Source organism: Pseudorca crassidens, chromosome 4, assembly GCF_039906515.1.
Source record: "Pseudorca crassidens isolate mPseCra1 chromosome 4, mPseCra1.hap1, whole genome shotgun sequence".
Taxonomy (NCBI): Eukaryota; Metazoa; Chordata; class Mammalia; order Artiodactyla; family Delphinidae; genus Pseudorca; species Pseudorca crassidens.
Genome location: NC_090299.1, coordinates 74,707,033 through 74,725,168, shown reverse-complemented (window position 1 = coordinate 74,725,168; position 18,136 = coordinate 74,707,033). Strand labels below are relative to the sequence as shown.

General features: G+C 39.6%; 1 protein-coding gene across 1 annotated transcript in view; it reads left to right on the top strand.

Moving 5' to 3' along the window:
- Positions 1-18,136, top strand: part of NMU (neuromedin U) — a 246,764-nt gene that overhangs the window by 214,783 nt on the left and 13,845 nt on the right. Inside the window, exons 8-10 of the mRNA XM_067736069.1 lie at positions 2,431-2,489; positions 12,371-12,418; positions 17,504-17,563. Coding sequence (XP_067592170.1) covers positions 2,431-2,489; positions 12,371-12,418; positions 17,504-17,563 — 167 coding nt within the window. The remainder of the gene's footprint in view (positions 1-2,430; positions 2,490-12,370; positions 12,419-17,503; positions 17,564-18,136) is intronic.

Sequence of the window (18,136 nt, the reverse complement as noted above, 5' to 3'; positions counted from 1 at the left end):
CCACTTATTGAAGAGACTGTCTTTTCTCCATTGTATATTCTTGCCTCCTTTATCAAAGATAAGGTGACCATAGGTGCATGGGTTTATCTCTGGGCTTTCTAGCCTATTCCATTAATCTATATTTCTATTTTTGTGCCAGTATCATACTGTCTTGATTACTGTAGCTTTGTAGTATAGTCTGAAGTCAGGGAGCCTGATTCCTCCAGCTCCGTTTTTGTTTCTCAAGATTGCTTTAGCTATTCGGGGTCTTTTGTGTTTCCATACAAATTGTGAAATTTTTTGTTCTAGTTCTGTGAAAAATGCCAGTGGTAGTTTCATAGAGATTGCATTGAATCTGTAGATTGCTTTGGGTAGTAGAGTCATTTCCACAATGTTGATTCTTCCAATCCAAGAACATGGTATATCTCTCCACCTGTTGGTATCATCTTTAATTTCTTTCATCAGTGTCTTATAGTTTTCTGCATACAGGTCTTTTGTCTCCTTAGCCTAGGTATTTTATTCTTTTTGTTGCAGTGGTAAATGGGAGTGTTTCCTTAATTTCTCTTTCAGATTTTTCATCATTAGTGTATAGGAATGCAAGAGATTCCTGTGCCTTAATTTTGTATCCTGCTACTTTACCAAATTCATTGATTAGCTCTAGTAGTTTTCTGGTGGCATCTTTAGGATTCTCTATGTATAGTACCATGTCATCTGCAAACAGTGACAGCTTTACTTCTTTTCTGATTTGGATTCCTTTTATTTCTTTTTCTTCTCTGATTGCTGTGGCTAAAACTTCCAAACCTATGTTGAATAACAGTGGTGAGAGTGGGCAACCTTGTCTTATTCCTGTTCCTAGTGGAAATGGTTTTAGTTTTTCACCATTGAGAATGATGTTGGCTGTGGGTTTGTCATACATGGCCTTTATTATGTTGCAACTCAGTGATTTTTAAGTAGACTTAAGGAATTGGGCAGTCATTTGCTTATTAATGTTTTCTTTTCTGTATTGATTTGAAAGAGTTCTATATTATAAGGATATTTACCATCACATTTTATTAAATATGTTTCATACATTTTGGAAGTTTTCATTTGTCTTTTAATTTAAATTAATTTGTGATTTATGGTAAGATAAGTTTGGATGAAGGTGATCAAAAGGTACAAACTTCCAGTTATAAGATGAGTAAGTACTAGGGATGTAACATACAACATGATGACTGTAGTGAACACTGCTCTGTGGTATATTTGAATGTTAAGACAGTATATTCTGAGAGTTCTTATCACAAGGAAAAAAACATTTTTTTTTTTGGTATCTATATGAGGTGATGGATATTAACTAAATTTATTGTGATAATCATTTCACAATATCTGTAAGTCAAATCATTATGCTGTATACCTTAAACTTATTCAGTGCTGTATGTCAATTACATCTTCGTAAAACTGGGAAGAAAAAAAGCAGAAGAAAAAAAGATCCTCACTCATCATAGTTAAAGTGCTACAACATCATGCCATTTACATAAATTTTATCTGATACTTCATCATCCAAATTCTGTTTCAGGATCACACTGGTAATACCCTGGAGGCATTGTCTTACTTGAAAAATGTTATTTCAGTTAGTTGAATATCATTCTTTACAAGATTTAAGTCAAACGAGGTCCAGCACTAAATCCAAACCAAAATATATGTGTCTGTAATAAATTTCTGCCCCTGCATTATTCATACATAGTGGCATAGATGATTCTTCAAGCGTTCTGAATTAAGTACAATGGATTTCTCACTTTTTTATGTTCTGTCGTATAAGCCTTTTTGTACTTTTACTCCTCCTTAACAAATAAAGTATTGTTTCATCTCCACCAAAAAAAAAAAAAAAAAAGTTGTGCAGCTATCACAATTTTCCATCACCCCCCAAATATCTGTTATGTCCATTTGCAGTCAATCCGCATTCCTACCATCAGCCCCAAGCAACCACTAGTCTTTCTATCACTATAGGTTTGCCTTCTCTGGACATGCCATATGAATGGATTCATACAGTATTTGACCTTTTGCATCTGGCTTATTTGATTTAGCATGATACGTTTGAGATTCGTCTCTGTTGAAGCATATATCAGTAGTTCATTCCTTTTTATTGCCAACAATTTTCTATTGTGTGGATGTACTACATTTTGTTTATCTATTTACCAGGTGATGGACATCTGCACTGTTTCTGCTTTGAGCTTATTATGAATTATGCTGCTATGTGCATTCATGTACAAGTTTTTGTGTAGACGTATAAGAAATTCACTCTTGAGAGTAACGTCTTTGTAATGTTTTAAGGTTTATTTAATAATTATGTCTCTTTATACTAAGTCAGATGTTGAAATATCTAGTTGAAATAGGAGGGTAGTGATGCACAGTGAAAAATGAGAAATATCATCCAAAAGTAAATCAAAACTTTATCATCCAAAATTTTATTTTTAGGTGCTCCAATATTGCCTCAAGGATTACAGCTGGAACAAGAATTACAGTTGTGGAATGAGGTAAAGAATTATCCTTACGCAAACTAGTGGAAACTTTACCCTTTTTAAAATTATCATGGTGAAGTGAAATAATGTAATTGAGCTTTGGGACAACTGTGATTTTACTGACATTCTGAATTCAGAATTATTCTCTTTATCAAGTGAAAGAAGGAAAGATGAAGAAGAAACCAAAAATACAGTAAGTGGTAAATTAAGGTGGCAGAAATATGTCCTAATAATAGAGTAATTATAATAAATATGAATGTGCTAAAATACACCCCTTAAAAGAGATTCTCAGGCTGGATTTTAAAAACAGATTTAGCAATATGATCTCTGTAAGAGTCACACTGAAAGCAGAAAACAAAAAATGGCTAAGAATGGAAAATGACATACCAAGCAAATATAAACTGCAAGAAAATTGGAGTAGCAGTCTTAATATCTGATAAAATAGAATTCAAATACACAAACCATTTTAACAGACAAAGCAGGATCTTATATGCTGGTAAAAGAACAACAGAGCAAAAAGGTACAGCCATCATTAATATATATTAACAGAACAATCTCAAAATTTATTTAACAGCTGATAGAAATTCAGGGGAAAATAGATAAATGAACATTTGTAGTTGGATATTTTAATATTCCTCTCTCAAAACTGATAGTTAAAGCAAATAGCACACAAGTAGATATGTCAAAGACCCAACAATACAATTAATAAATTTGAATTTGAACTATTAGAAATATTTTTAAAAACCTGTACTAAACAGTATGAACATTCTTTTTGAGAATAATTGGGGCATTTTAAAAAAACAGACCATGTCTTAGAAGACAAAGAAAGTTTTCATCACTTAGGATCCATTTTAAATGTTTTGCAATCATAATGCAATAAAGTTAGAAACTATTAACAAAAGTATAACTTAAATATCCCATCTGTTAGGAAAATAAGTGGAATTTCGGTAAATAGCCCTAGACTGAAAAAGAATGACATAAAAATATTATGAGTCAAAATTTGTATGCTACAACTAAAACAGTAGCTAGAAAGAAATTTTAACTTCATATATATTTATCAGGAAAAAAGAAAATTTAAAAACAAATATGCGTAGCATTCAACTGAAAAATGTGGGAGAAAAGAACAACAGAGAAAATTCAAAGAAACAGGAATGAAGTAAATAATAAAAATACGGGCAGAAATAAATATTAAAAAGAGAGAGGAGAGAAAAACTCAACAATATTAACAAAATCATATGTTTGTTCTTTCAAAATGTTAATAAGCACTGGCAGTACTGATTTAAAAAGGCAGTGGAGAAGATAAAGATAAAAAAAGACATACACTGAAAAAGGGTAGATCACCAAGAAAAAGAGAGATTTAAAAAATGTTTTATACGATATTTGCTTTTCTTCTTCTGACTTCCTTCACTCTGTATGACACTTTATAGATCCATCCGTGTCTCTACAAATGACCCAATTTCATTCCTTTTTATGGCTGAGTAGTATTCCATTGTATACATGTACCACATCTTCTTTATCCGTCCATACCAAGGGGGAAAGTGGTGGTGTGGGAGGAATCGGGAGACTGGGATTGACACATATACATTATTGATACTATGTATAAAATAAACATCTGATGGGAACATACTGTAATAGCACAGGGAACTCTACCTAATGCACTGCGGTAACCTAAATGGGAGGGAAGTCCAAAAGAGAGGGGATATCTGTATGTGTATGGCTGATTCATTTTGTTGTGCAGTGGAGGCTAACACAAGCAACCATATGGTTTACATACCATATGGTTGTAAAGCAACCATACTCCAATAAAAATTAATAAAAAATAAAAACAAAAAAATTTTTTAAATGTTTTAAATAAGTATTATGGACAATTGACTGGCAAAGTTTGCACAACTCAGTAAATAACACTAAAAACGAGTTAATTGTGTCATGTTGGTCTGGAGTCATCATACTGGTCTAGACAAAAGTTATCAACTAAGGGATGGACAGTGGTGGGTCATGACTTGTAATTTAAAAAGTCCGTGGCTGCAAAGGCCCTATGGAAAGACCCCTTGTTATTTGTAGCTCTGAACCAGAGAGTTCCTATATTCTGTGGTTCAGTTTGAAGGTCTGTATTCAAAACATGAACTTTAGGTCCAGTAACAAGGTAGTTAGAGTATAGATTTACTGCTTTACCTATCAATGACATCACCCTCTAAACTGATAAAGAAAAAAACAGATTGAGGAGACTCAGTGCCCCTCTAATCTGGTGGGACTCCCATCCTGCGTTAGTCCCATAAACCCACAGATTTAGGGCATATCTCAGGGAGAGAAAAGAAGGGCACTGGGAAGCGGCAGCTGTTCTACTACCTTAAGGCATTCTCTGCTCTAACTAGTTGAGTTATAGCCTTCATCTGAGGTAAGCTAATTCTTGCTACCGTCAGGGTTAAATTCTGACATTTATCCTGACCCACAAGCCTAATTTCTGTGTGTACATATATATTCTCTAGAAGGCTATTATATCAAGCTGTTATGGTCTTTCTAGATAAATGGGATAATAGCTTAAAAAAAAAACTAGCGAATCGTACACTCTAAATGGGCGAATTGTACAGAATCTGAATTATATTTCAATAAGCTATTACCCCTGCCAAAGTATTATGGACAGTTATATGGTAATAATTTTGAAAACTTAGATGAAATGAATAAATTCCTAGAAAAATATCTGATGCCAAAAAGGCGCTATAGTAATACAATAAGCACTGAAGAAACAATTTCTTCTTTCTTCTAATCATTGTCCAAAGGCCTCCAGTACTATGTTATACAAATAAATGTAACTAAAGCTTCTCCATAGGGTATAACTTTGCTCTAGAATTTTGTTATATAACGTTTACCTAGTTAAGGAACTTCTATTCTTCTCCTGTCTTCCTAAGAGTTTCGTTAATCCTAAATAAAATGTGAACTTAATCAAATATTTTATCTGCACCAATATTGAGATAAGCAATATGCCATTTCTCCTTTAATCTATAATCACGATGAATTACATTAATAAATTGCTCGCTCTTAAACTATTAGAGCTAAGATGAGAATTCAGAAGAGTTTTGGATATAATACCAATATACAAGAATCAATAAATTTCACTAGGAAAAAGTAACATGAAAATATTACATCATTCACAATGGCAACAAAAACTATAAGTATCTAGGAATTAACCAAAAATACACAATAGCTTATGGAGAAAAAATTAAATTTTAATAAAGGAATTAGAAGATAATGTGAATATATGGAGAGACGTTCTTTGCTTTTGGAGGGAACAATTAATTTAATGTAATAAAAATATCAATTCTACCTAAATGAGTCAATGTAAACCTCATAAAATCAATGCAACCCAATCAGAATTCCACTTAACTTCTTTTTGGAAAGTTTATAAATTTAACGTAAAATTGATGTGGAAAAATAAAGGTCTACAAATGGCTAAGGAACTTTTAAATATAAAGAGCTAAGAGCCAGAACTTGCCCTACCAGGTTTCAAGATATACTAAGAAACTGTACTCATAAAAAAGGTATGGTGAGGGCGTAAGAATAGATGAATGAACCAGTGGAACTGAGACTAGAGCTTGGAGAGTTTAGCAGACACGGTCAGTGCCCTGTCATATCCCTTTGTCATTCACCATTCTAGCACACTCCAAACTTACTGTTTCTAATTGCGAGCACCTGTGCCTCTGCCTGTTTGGCCTATGCTCAGGACAGACCAGAAGTGCCTGGGACCAAATGCCCCCACCACAGGAATAGCCATCAGTTGGTGACCCAAGAGAGTTGGTGGATGAATACCTTAGCTGCCTCTCCCCTCAGGTGGGATAACTCTGAGATGTAGTCTGCATTGTGTCTCAGAGTACCCCAGGCAGATTGATCCCAGTTACAATGGTGGTAACCTGCTTGATAACATACCCTTGATTGGATTCCTTCCCTTCCCTGTTTTACTTCTCCACTCTTCTACCGGTGCTTTTTGGGTTATCTTCCAAATGATCTACTCATATCCACATCCTTATCTCAAGGTCTGTTTCTGGGGGAACCCAACCTAAGACAACCTGAGACAAATGCATGTGCACATAAACTTAACTTATAGTAGAAGTAACACTAAAATTCAGAGGCAAAAGGACAGATTGTTCGGCAAATGAGGGTTGAGAAACTGGCTCACTGTATAGAGAAACATAAAATTAACACCCCATACAAAGGTGGGCTCCAGGTGGATTAAAGGTCTAAACATACAGGGTAAAATTATAGAGTTAATAGGAAATATCTTTTCTATTAGAAAAACATCTTTGTGAGCTAGGAGCAGGGAAAGGCTTTTTTCCACAAATTTTAATAAATTTTTCCATAAAAAATTTCCATAAGTTTTTCCATAAAAAACTTCCACCATAAATTATAAGGCCCAAAACTTCATGACTTGAATTACATTAAAAGTAAAGATATCTGGGCTTCCCTGGTGGCGCAGTGGTTGGGGGTCCGCCTGCCGATGCAGGGGACGCGGGTTCGTGCCCCGGTCTGGGAGGACCCACATGCTGCGGAGCGACTGGGCCCGTGGGCCATGGCCGCTGGGCCTGCGCATCCGGATCCTGTGCTCCGCAACGGGAGAGGCCGCAGCGGTGAGAGGCCTGCGTACAGCAAAAAAAAAAAAAAAAGTAAAGATTTCTTTCAACAAAGGACTCCATTGAAAAAATGTAGGAGCCTTTGAAAGAAGATATTGACAGTGCCTGAAACTGATAAGGAATTAGTTTCTAGAGTATCTAAGAAATTCTAGCTAATTGGATAAAGACAGGAATCCAAAGTAAAAATAGTCAAATTATAGAACAATTTACAAAGAGGAAACCTAAAGACCAACAAGCATCTAAAGAGATGCTCAAATCCATTAGTAACAATGACATAAAAATTAAGACAAAAATATTGTCACTTTCTATCCGTTACACTGGCAAAAAAATTGAAATCTAGAGAATGGCAAACGTTAGCAAGGATGTAGGGTGTAGGAATCCCCATGCATTGCTGATGAGAGTGTCAACTGGTGTAGCCATCTGGAAAGCCGCCTAGATATCTCCATGGCCTAGCATGCCCTCTCCTGAGCATGTAGCCCAAACATATTCTCCTACAGAACCATATGTGGAGGACAGATACAAGGAGGTAATGGGAGGAGTGGAGGGAACCGGCCTCGCATCACTGGGGAGTAGGTAGGCAACATGTAGTGCATGCACATTATAAATACTCTATGGCAGTTAGGAGCAACACACTAGAGGTATCCAGGAGCAGGGAGAGGTCTTAAAGTATAGTGTTCAGTTAAGAAAAGTAAGGGCTTCCCTGGTGGCGCAGTGGTTGAGAGTCTGCCTGCTGATGCAGGGGACACGGGTTTGTGCCCCGGTCTGGGAAGATCCCACATGCCGCGGAGCGGCTGGGCCCGTGAGCCATGGCCGCTGAGCCTGCGTGTCCGGAGCCTGTGCTCTGCAACAGGAGAGGCCACAACAGTGAGAGGCCCGCGTACCGCAAAAAAAAAAAAAAAAGTAAGAAAATACCATATGTGCACAGCAAACAGCAGTACAGATTTTATAAGAACATAAACAGAGGATACACATCAAATACATTAGAAGAGCTGCTTATGGGAGGATGGTATAAGAGTATGAAATGGAAATATAAAAGGATAAAGAAAGTGAGTCCAGTGATGACAGAAAGCTATGAACTGAGGAGAATACCCTTTATACCTAAGCCACCCCCTAACAAAATACATAAGGGCAAAGATAAGACAGATGATAAGGGCCAAGTACTAAAGAGTCTTAAATAGCACAGAAATTTGTAAGACTATTTAAAGGGCCTCTGCCTTGGTATATCATAATACATGCTAGAAAAATATAAGCAAGATGAAGAATAATTTAAAAACAGATATTAATGTAGAGTACAGAAACATTTAGTTTGGCTTGAAATTATATTTCTGAGGAAAATCTTTGAAAAAAACTTTTAGATGATAATGCTGGGGGAAACACTCAAATGGAGCTGTAAAAGCACTGTACGCTCTTTTATAGAAAAAGATACTTAAAGAAGATGCTAAGAACATATAGTTAAGCTTTCTGCTGGAGGTTTTAAATATTACATGGCTATTCAGATGCTAGAAACACATACTTTTCAAACCGTATACAGAGACCTAACCATTTTCAAACGGGTTCGTCGATGGACTCCACAGAGTTCTCAAAAGCATTAGTGGCACTTAAAACAATTAGGGCCATAAGCTGAGTGAAGTGAACAAATGCTTACCCAAAGGGAGAGTGGGTGGGCAGTGCAGCCATGCCTTTTAAAGAAAGGAGAACAAAGACTGAAAAGCTTTGCAGTTATCTCCTAATTTGATTAATTGGTGTTTTTTCTTATTCTGATGTTTTTATCCAAGCCATATTGATGCACTGATTAGTGAGGCCTGAAGTTCAAGGGTCCGCTGTCCTTGGACACGGCCACCTCATACAAAAATGAACAGCCTGGGCTGGGGGTGGACAGCTTTCCCCTTGAGCATGTAAAGTCTTCAGATACCTAAACATCACCACAATTTCAAGAGGGACCACTTCCTCCTACCCTACTAGAGCAAATTAAATCACATTTGGGGGTGATACGTAAAGCATTAGTCACAATTTGAAGCTTAAAATGGTATCTTTTTCGCTTTCCCTTCTCAATTGACTTCTCTTTATTTTTTTCCCCACAAACTCAATGCAATTTAATTAAAGAATATTTATTGAACACTTATTTGGGCACATTAGGTAGCCCCTGCCCTCAAGAAGTTTACTGCTGTCTGTGTGTGTTTGTATCCATGATTCTGGGTTTATATGGCATGGAAGAGGGAGCAGGTGGATGGACACAAGGGACAAATAGAATAAAACAATTCTCCCAGTATTTGTGATATATAGAGAGGATAAGTTCTGTGAACATAAAAAGGAGACATAAACGTATGCTTTTCTATCATACCGTATACCTTTGTTATTCTCTAAATTACAGAATTATATATATTAGTTCATGTTCAACTTGGAAACCAGAGGAGCTTGAGAAATTACGACTAAAGGGTATGATTATCCCCCTTCAGTTTAGTGTGAGAATGGCAATTAAATTAAATTCAACAAACAATTCTGAAACTAGAAGGGGGCCACTGAGATGTTATGCCATAAATAGGACTCAACCTAAATCATCCCAGACAGACAAGAATCAGTACCATTTTTTCCAGTCCCGTTTTAAAAGGCCGCCAAAGAAATAAATGCCATAGATAACTCTAGACACCTAGCTTAGTGCTTAACTTCTCAGCACAGTTTTTTAATGATTAGTATAAATCTCATACTACAGTTTAAGATCTTTCAAGGTTTCTTTTAAGGATAAAAGCTGAGGACAGAGCACGGGAGCCTACCTGGCTCTTTGGTGGGGCTAATTGTGGACTCTGGGAAGGCTCACGCCAAGGAGTACTTCCCAAAACTTCTGCTGCCAGTGTCCTTGTCCCCACGGTGAGCCACAGCCGCCCCCCGCCTCTGCAGGAGACCCTCCAACACTAGCAGATGGAAGCTTTAGACAAAACCGATCAAACCTCACCTCTCTACTAGTGCACCCCATCTCAGCATCTCTCGTTGCAAAACTCATCTCTTCACTGAAAGATAGAATCACACACAGTGCCTGTAGCCCTCTAGAACTTCCAAATAATGACGAAAGAATTGTCAGCATGCAGATTTAGACAGTCACAAAATTTGAAACAGTTACTAATGTTGTTGGATATTTAAAAGGCTCGGGGCTTCCCTGGTGGCGCAGTGGTTGAGAGTCCGCCTGCCGATGCAGGGGACGCGGGTTCGTGCCCCAGTCCGGGAAGATCCCACATGCCGCGGAGCGGCTGGGCTCGTGAGCTATGGCCGCTGAGCCTGCGCGTCTGGAGGCCTGTGCTCCGCAACGGGAGAGGCCACAACAGTGAGAGGGCCGCGTACCGCAAAAACAAAAACAAACAAACAAAAAAAGGCTCGACGTCTCTAGACCGTTATATCATAGTTGGCAGCCATCATCATACCGCATACAGTTATAATGGACAAGAATGGGCCAGCAGCACTGCCATCATCACAGCTTTTATTCGGGCCTTGATGTTAAGAGTCAAGAAAGGGTGGAGACCAGACCGCACTATTGTTTTCTGTTCATGGGGTGGAACAGCTTTTGGAAGTATTGGCTCATATGAATGGGGAGAGGATTTCAAGAAGGTTCTGCAGAAAAATGTTGTGGCTTATGTTAGTCTCCACAGTCCTGTAAGCGGTAACTCAAGTCTCTACCCTGTAGCTTCACCATCTCTTCAGCACCTGGTAGCTGAGAAAAATAATTTCAACTGTTCCAGAAGAGATGAGTGCCCAGAAACAAATATCAGTTCTGTACAGATGCAAGATGATGCCGATTACTTCATCAACCATCTTGGAGTTCCCACCGTGAGGTTTACTTATGAGGACATCAAAGCATTAGAGGGTCCAAGTTTTCTCTCTGAAGGCTTTTTCCCTAAATGTGCAACAAAAATTGAAGAAATGGATCCTTTTTTCAACCTTCACGAGACCATTACCAAGATCTGGTGTACCCCCAGCAGAGCTTTGTAATAACATTCAGCAGAAAGTGCTTCACAAATGTGTGTGCAGAACAGTGAAAACAAGGTCTTTGGCAAGGCCTCCTAAACATCTCATCAAAACTCCACAGAGGGACTTCCCTGGTGGCTCAGTGGTTAAGAATCCACCTGCCGATGTAGGGGCCACGGGTTCAATCCCTGGTCTGGGAAGATCCCGCATGCCGCGGAGCAACTAAGCCCGTGCACCATAACTATGGAGCCTGCGTTCTAGAGCCCACAAGCCACAACTACTGAAACCCATATGCATAGAGCCCATGCTCCACAAGAGAAGCCACCGCAATGAGAAGCCCACACACCGCAAGGAAGAGTAGACCCCATTCGCCGCAACTAGAGAAAGCCAGCACACAGCAACAAAGACCCAACACAGCCAAAAATAAATAAATAAAATTAATTTAAAAAAATAACTCCACAGAAAGAAGCCCTCAAGATAAATTAGGAGTGTGGGATTAACATTTACACACTTCTGTATATAAAATAGATAATCAACAAGAACCTATTATACAGCACAGGGAACTCTACTCAGTCTTCTGTAATCACCTATATGGTAAAAGAACCTGAAAAAGAATGAATATATGTATATATATAACTGAACCACTTTGCTGTACACCTGAAACTAACATAATGTTGTAAATCCACTATATCCCAATATAAAATAAAAATTAAATGAATTGGCAAAAAAAAACCCCAAAAAGCCAAGGACAGCTAGTTGGCAAGCATAGTTCAGTAAACCTTCACTGTAAAATAGAACTATTTTCTCATGCTGGCTTCTTGGTAGAGAACGGGAAGATGGCCCATGTTGTGTAAAACTTTTTACTTACACTCTTTGTCATTTAGCACACATGCTATTATCATGTTAATTTAGATGATGTGATTAGATTATATGTAGATATGATTAGATTTAAAGAACCACATAGCAGGGTGCTCCTTAATTTTGAGGCCATTCTTTAGTCACTACTCAGGTTTCTCAGGCCGAATAATACCATAAGTTTTTCCCTTCAATGTTTGAAGCATCTTTATGCTCTGATGATCCCTACTGACTGTTAATGGGGATGTATATCCCTGCGCCTGGGGGTGAATCTTGGGGAAATCCCAATTCCAGGACTTCCTTAGATAGTGTAAAAGGCTCCTGCCTCCCAAATCCAGAGTCCTGAACAGTCATGGAACTTTAATTAATGTTGCATAGGTAACTTGACTTCGTAAAATCTGCTTTCCATTTTTCGCTCTCTTCTCTCTGTTTCCAAGATGTAACTGGCATTTTTGTTTTCTACAGATAGATGATGCTTGTTCGTCTTTCCTGTCCATGGATCCTCTGCCTCAGGTAATTCCAAATGGAGGTGTTTCACAGTGATGTAAGCATTTGTGTCATGCTGAAATACTCCATCTCTCCCTTTGGACCCATCATTATTTTATGGACTTACTAAAGTGTCAACGTATTAGAAATTATTACAGCATCTGCAGGTAATAATGAGTGCTCTGAGTTTATGGTGTAAAGTGCTAGGGCTTTTATCTCTAAGAAAAATAGATTTGCAGATAATATACCCATATTTTTGAAATTAAAATGCTAATTTCAAAATCAAATTCTGTGTTAGATTAAAAATAATGAATCCATTGCTCTCTTGGGGGACTAATATCCTGGCCCTCAATAGAGTTTGCAACCCATGGAGAGATGAACTTACAGAGTCAGACTTAGGAGATCAAAATATCATTGTAACTGAAAAGTCAACTTGTGAATGGGGCCTTAGATCTGCTGCTAAGTGTGTCTGCTAAAACTACCCCCAGAATTAAACTGAGGTTAGACTGTGACTCAAGCCTCCTGCCAAAATCAGTTTTCTGCCACGGGGCAGCAGTCAGGCAAGAACAACTGGCCAGGGTGTTGGCTCTCTAAGAGGAAAGGGCTCAACAGAGCATGCCCGATTTCCTCCTCTGAATCATCTGTCAGGTAACTCACTCCTTTTCCCACGGGAAAGAGTTAAGAGGACTGGGGAGAGAGGAGTGGTGGTCTAGCTTCTGTACATGGAAATGATACAGACCAGTGTGCTTGGCCTTCCCTAATCAATAGAAATTGACTAGAGACCAGACAAGAAATTCAGGCAAAGCTTTACTGGGGCCTCTGCTGCAGCAGGGGGAGCTAGAATGAGTAACAGGTGCCCTTGCTCACTCTCCGAGGGGGGCGAGCTAGTTCCTTATATGGGGTGAGGGTAGGGGTGTGTCCAGCGGTCAGGCTGGAGGACTGGCGTAAGTGTTTGGCCCACTCCTCTGGTGGTGTTGAGTGCAGGGAGCATGCTCTGTACCCTGCTTTTGCTCCCCACACCCTGTTTTTGGCCCCCAGCTCTTCAGAAGTGGCAGTAAGGTTTTTTGGTCTGTTTGTATCTTTTTGTTCATAATTTGTCCCAACTGTGCATACACTCAGTTATTTTTAGTCCCACATGGTTTCTTTCTATTTTGTTGGTAAAGGAGAGGTCTGTCCAGGTTCATGCCTTGCAGCACTGCAGCAAAGGGTCCCAGGTCCCAGCAGTCTCAGAAACACGAGCAGTGGGAAACAAGTGTGTCCTTCTTACACGTCTCTACTGGATGCTGCTCCCTCTGTCTGCAGCTCTGTCTCTGAGTGCAGGTGTAGCAGTGTTAGGCTTGGTGTCTTAACTTTCTTAATCAGCATCACTAAGTCTCCTGAACAGAGGAGGGGGCTCAGCAGAGGCTCTTGGCTCAACCCTCTCAACACAGTCAGCTGTGTGGCTGGGGCGAACCCCTACATGGTCTGGCCAGGGCGCGATGCCTGTCCTTCACGTAGTCCTTCCAGAATGTCATCCTGGCCAGTATGGAGAAGCAGCCTTTCTCCTGCCTCGACCGGTTCCTCAGCCTGCAGAGGATCACTTGCAGCAAGTTAGAGGCATTAAGTGATAAAGCAAGACCAGAATCATAATAGACAACACTTATGAATGATATTTCAAATTGCTTGAGGAGCATTGACGGATATATAACATGTGGTGGATATTAATCAGCACACAAGCTTTTGCATTCCATTGGAAATTCAGGAACACCCTCAGAATCACTTTTATGTCTTCAAAATTAAAAGGATGAATTTTAAAGCACTCATCTAAACCCCATCAAGGTAAACTAAGCTTTTATTGGATTTGGAGGCTGTACCTTTTGAAGAGAGCTTTGTAAATTTACTATGAAACGTTTTACACTAACTGATACCATTTTTTAAAAATCGTTAATTTCCTGTTAACTATTATTATATTATGTATGTGATTATCTGAATAGTTCTTCAAAACATTTTTACCAAATAGAAAATAAAGGCTCTTTAAAAGTTCCACAAATAAAAAATAAAATATTAAAAATCTCATATGAGAAAAATCCTTAAAGAATAGTTGTAGCTCAGTGAATAATGGCTTCATGTAAAAAGTTGCTGGAGAAAATGCAATTTGTTTTGAAACTTTTTCTGTCAAACTTCAGTCTTGTTGCCAACCCACAGCTGGCTTAGAAGCTGTTTTCTAAGGAGACACTCATATAACTAAATTTATTCTTCTTTGAGTTAAGTGACACGTGGTATCACTAGATTTTTTTAAAAATTATTTTTTCAGCATTTCTAGATGGGCCATAAGAAGAATTTTCAGGGATTTATTTCTAGATTTTTCTGGGGGTGAGCTGCATACCCAATCCTGAAGGGAAAAAGTGAGAAAAGATGTATCAGTGTTCACGCTCTACTTTTTCTCTCATCCAACTCCCAACCGTAGGCTTAACAGTCAATACCAGTGCAACACAGGGATACCTATAGATCAGACGACCTAGCCGTGTGTAGTATTGGGCAAGTGACAGTCTCTTAGAATCTCACTTGCTTTATATGTGAGAATAACAATTCCCATCCTGTATATGTCAAGCTGTGTTTTAAAGACAAAGTGTGGGTTATGTATATGAAAATGTTTGATAATTTATTGAAATACTACTTAAATATGAGCCATTTAATACTATTAATAAATATCCCAACAATTTGCATTGGGCAGGCAAACAAATAGAAGAGAACAAAGCAGGCCTTTGACATGCTAGGTGGGATGCTCAGAGACGCTGTTTCATGACTCCAACTGTATCCCTAAACTATAGCCAATCCTGTTAAACATGTGCTGTTGTTCAAAGGGTGAGGATCTTGCTGGCCCTGAGCAATCCTTTGACACGTCTTCTGAATTAGCAGTAACTGCAGTTGTTAAATCAAGCTTTACAGGTCACACATTTTTCAGCGCTACTATTGTTAACTAATTGCTCTGTATGTGGCACTGTGCTAAGAGCTTTACCTACGCGTAATCCTTCCAAGAATTCTGCGTTGATGTTGTCACCCCCGATTTACGGCTGCAGGAACTGAAGTTTAGAGAGGTTAGGTAACCCGCCCAAGGTCACACAGCTAATAAAGAGGAGAAATGGAATTTGCACTGCTCTGGAGTTGCAGGCAGCTCAACTCCACAGCCCTACCCCACTCCTACACGGTTTCAGCTCCTCATTATTTCCCATATGTATTTATTAAGTAATCAATTACTCCTGGTGTGACCATGCTGAATTCTGTGCAAGGTGGGTTTCGCCCCTGCTTGTCCAGTTGGGCTCCACCTCACCACACCCAGCTGACTGCAAACCACAAGAGCCCTGCCCTGCTTCTGTGCTCAGGTGCTTTGAAAAACCTGACCCTGGGGTATGCAGTCAGCAGCCTGGAAGGGTGGGAACTCAGGTGCACCATACACGGCTTCTTCTCCTCCAAACTCCCATTGTTTGCGAGCAATTGAAGGATTTTCAAATTAGCCAGTAATGAGTACTATTCAGCAAGGCTCACCACTTTGGCATGTAGATTCAGACTTTGCTGCAAGGTGGGAAGAATAATCCTTTTTTTGGCACTGCCTTAGTTACTCTCAGTCACAGAATTTCATAGAATTTTAGCAAATACTGAGAATTTTTTTTTTTCTGGAGGGGGGGCGTGTGTGGGCCTCTCACTCTTGTGGCCTCTCCCGTTGCGGAGCACAGGCTCCGGACGCGCAGGCTCAGCGGCCATGGCTCACGGGCCCAGCCGCTCCGCGGCATGTGGGATCTTCCCAGACCAGGGCACGAACCCGTGTCCCCTGCATCGGCAGGCGGACTCTCAACCACTGCGCCACCAAGGAAGCCCCCAATACTGAGAATTTTGTATCTGGACCCACAGTGGAAGCCTTAATCAGTGCATATAGACAATATGTAACTTTTTTTTTTTCCTCTTTGGAAGGAAGGTTTTACTTTTAGGAGCCAAGTTTTTGTCATGAGAGAAATCGAGGGATTCCAACAGAGTGTCAGTGGGCCACAAGGATTCTATTTGGTGTAGTTGTGTTTCAGGAAGGGGGACCCCTTCCAGGGCCCGAGAGTGGGCTCTTGTCTAACACTCGTAAATGAATTGTCCGAGGAAACACATGTGCTGACAAAGCAAGAGACTTTATTGGGAAGGGGAGCCCGGGCGGAGAGCAGCTCGGTAAAGGAACCAGGAGAACTGTTCTGCCACATGGCTTGCAGTCTCGGGTTTTATGGTAATGGGGCTAGTTTCCGGGTTATCTCTGGCCAATCACTCCGACTCAGGGTCCTTCCTGGTGGCGCGCGCATCACTCAGCCGAGATGGATTCCAGCGAGAAGGATACTGGGAGGTTGGTAGGACATATGTGTAACAGGGAAAAGCCAAATCTGACTACATGTTGGATCTGTTTGTTTTACTTTAACCTTTGCTTCCCATTGCTTTTGTTCAATAAAAGGATGTTGTCTCTACATAATGGCCTGCCTCGGGGAACCCTGCCCCTCTGCCTGAATGTTAAACCAAAGTGCCTTTGTTCAGGGAAACATCCAGACCCTGTCCACCTGTGGATGGCTGCAAGAAAGAAGAAATTAACACATCCCCTCCGTCAGGCTGGCCATTCCAGGGGTTATTGCAAAACGTATGGCCTTTTTACTTCCTAATCTCCTCCCCGTCTCTGTGCTATAAAAGAAACTGGCATCCAAACCACGATAAGATGCTTATTTTGAGACATTAGTCTGCCAGCTTTCCAAATAAAGTCGTATTCCTTGCCTCAACACCTCGTCTCCGATTTATTGGCCTGTTGTGCGGCAAGCGGAGCGAGCTTGGACTCAGTAACATATGGACTGGAGTCTCTTCTCTCCTTTTGACCTTTTCTGAATTCTTCCGGTTGGTACTAGCTTGTTAGTTCCACATTCTTACCAGGACCTCCTGTTGTAAGATAACTCATGCAAGTGGTTACTGTGGTGCCTGGCCAGGGCGGGCAGTTTCGGTCAGTGGTTCTCCTAACGGTTGGAATGTCCTTGTGATCCTAACATTTTATGGTTATCTCTTCTATGCAAATGATGATAACGCAGAAGCATGGCCTATATATTTTCTCATTTCCATTAGGCATCCAATGCATTGGAGGAGCTTTGCTTCATAATTATGGGGACTCTACCAAAGCCCCAGGTAAGGTTCAAATAGTGTTTAATTTGTAGGCAAAAAAAATTGCTCAGTGGTATCTTGGATTTCCTCCTGGAAGAAAATATACCCAATTTAGGAAGCATGCCAAGAGGAACTAGAAGAGCATAAATTGACTTTGGATAAGAAGCAAATACTTCAGTTTCTTTGATGCCTGAGAATTTAGGGTTATATTAATGGAGTTTGCAATCATCTAATTGGAAAATGGTATGTCCCCTTCAAGTATAAGATGTGTTCTAGTTCTGATGAGGGAAATTTGAGGTCATTTTGGCTCTTTCTCTCTTCTTGAATCATACTACAATTGGAGAACAGATGCATTTTTCTAAGCCCAGAGGTTAGGACAGTGTACTTTGTCAGAGAGGACATTAAGAATGCAAAAAAAGCAAACTATATTGTCAATGTCGGTTTGAAAATTATATTCTTACTGTGATGTCTCGGTTTTTATTAAAATTATTATTTGATTCTTGTGTGAGAACTTTTTGTCCCAAAGTGAGGCAATGGGAACTTGAAAAGTGGCATGAGGTACCATACCTCAGTTATGTTCTGTATCTTATAGGTAAA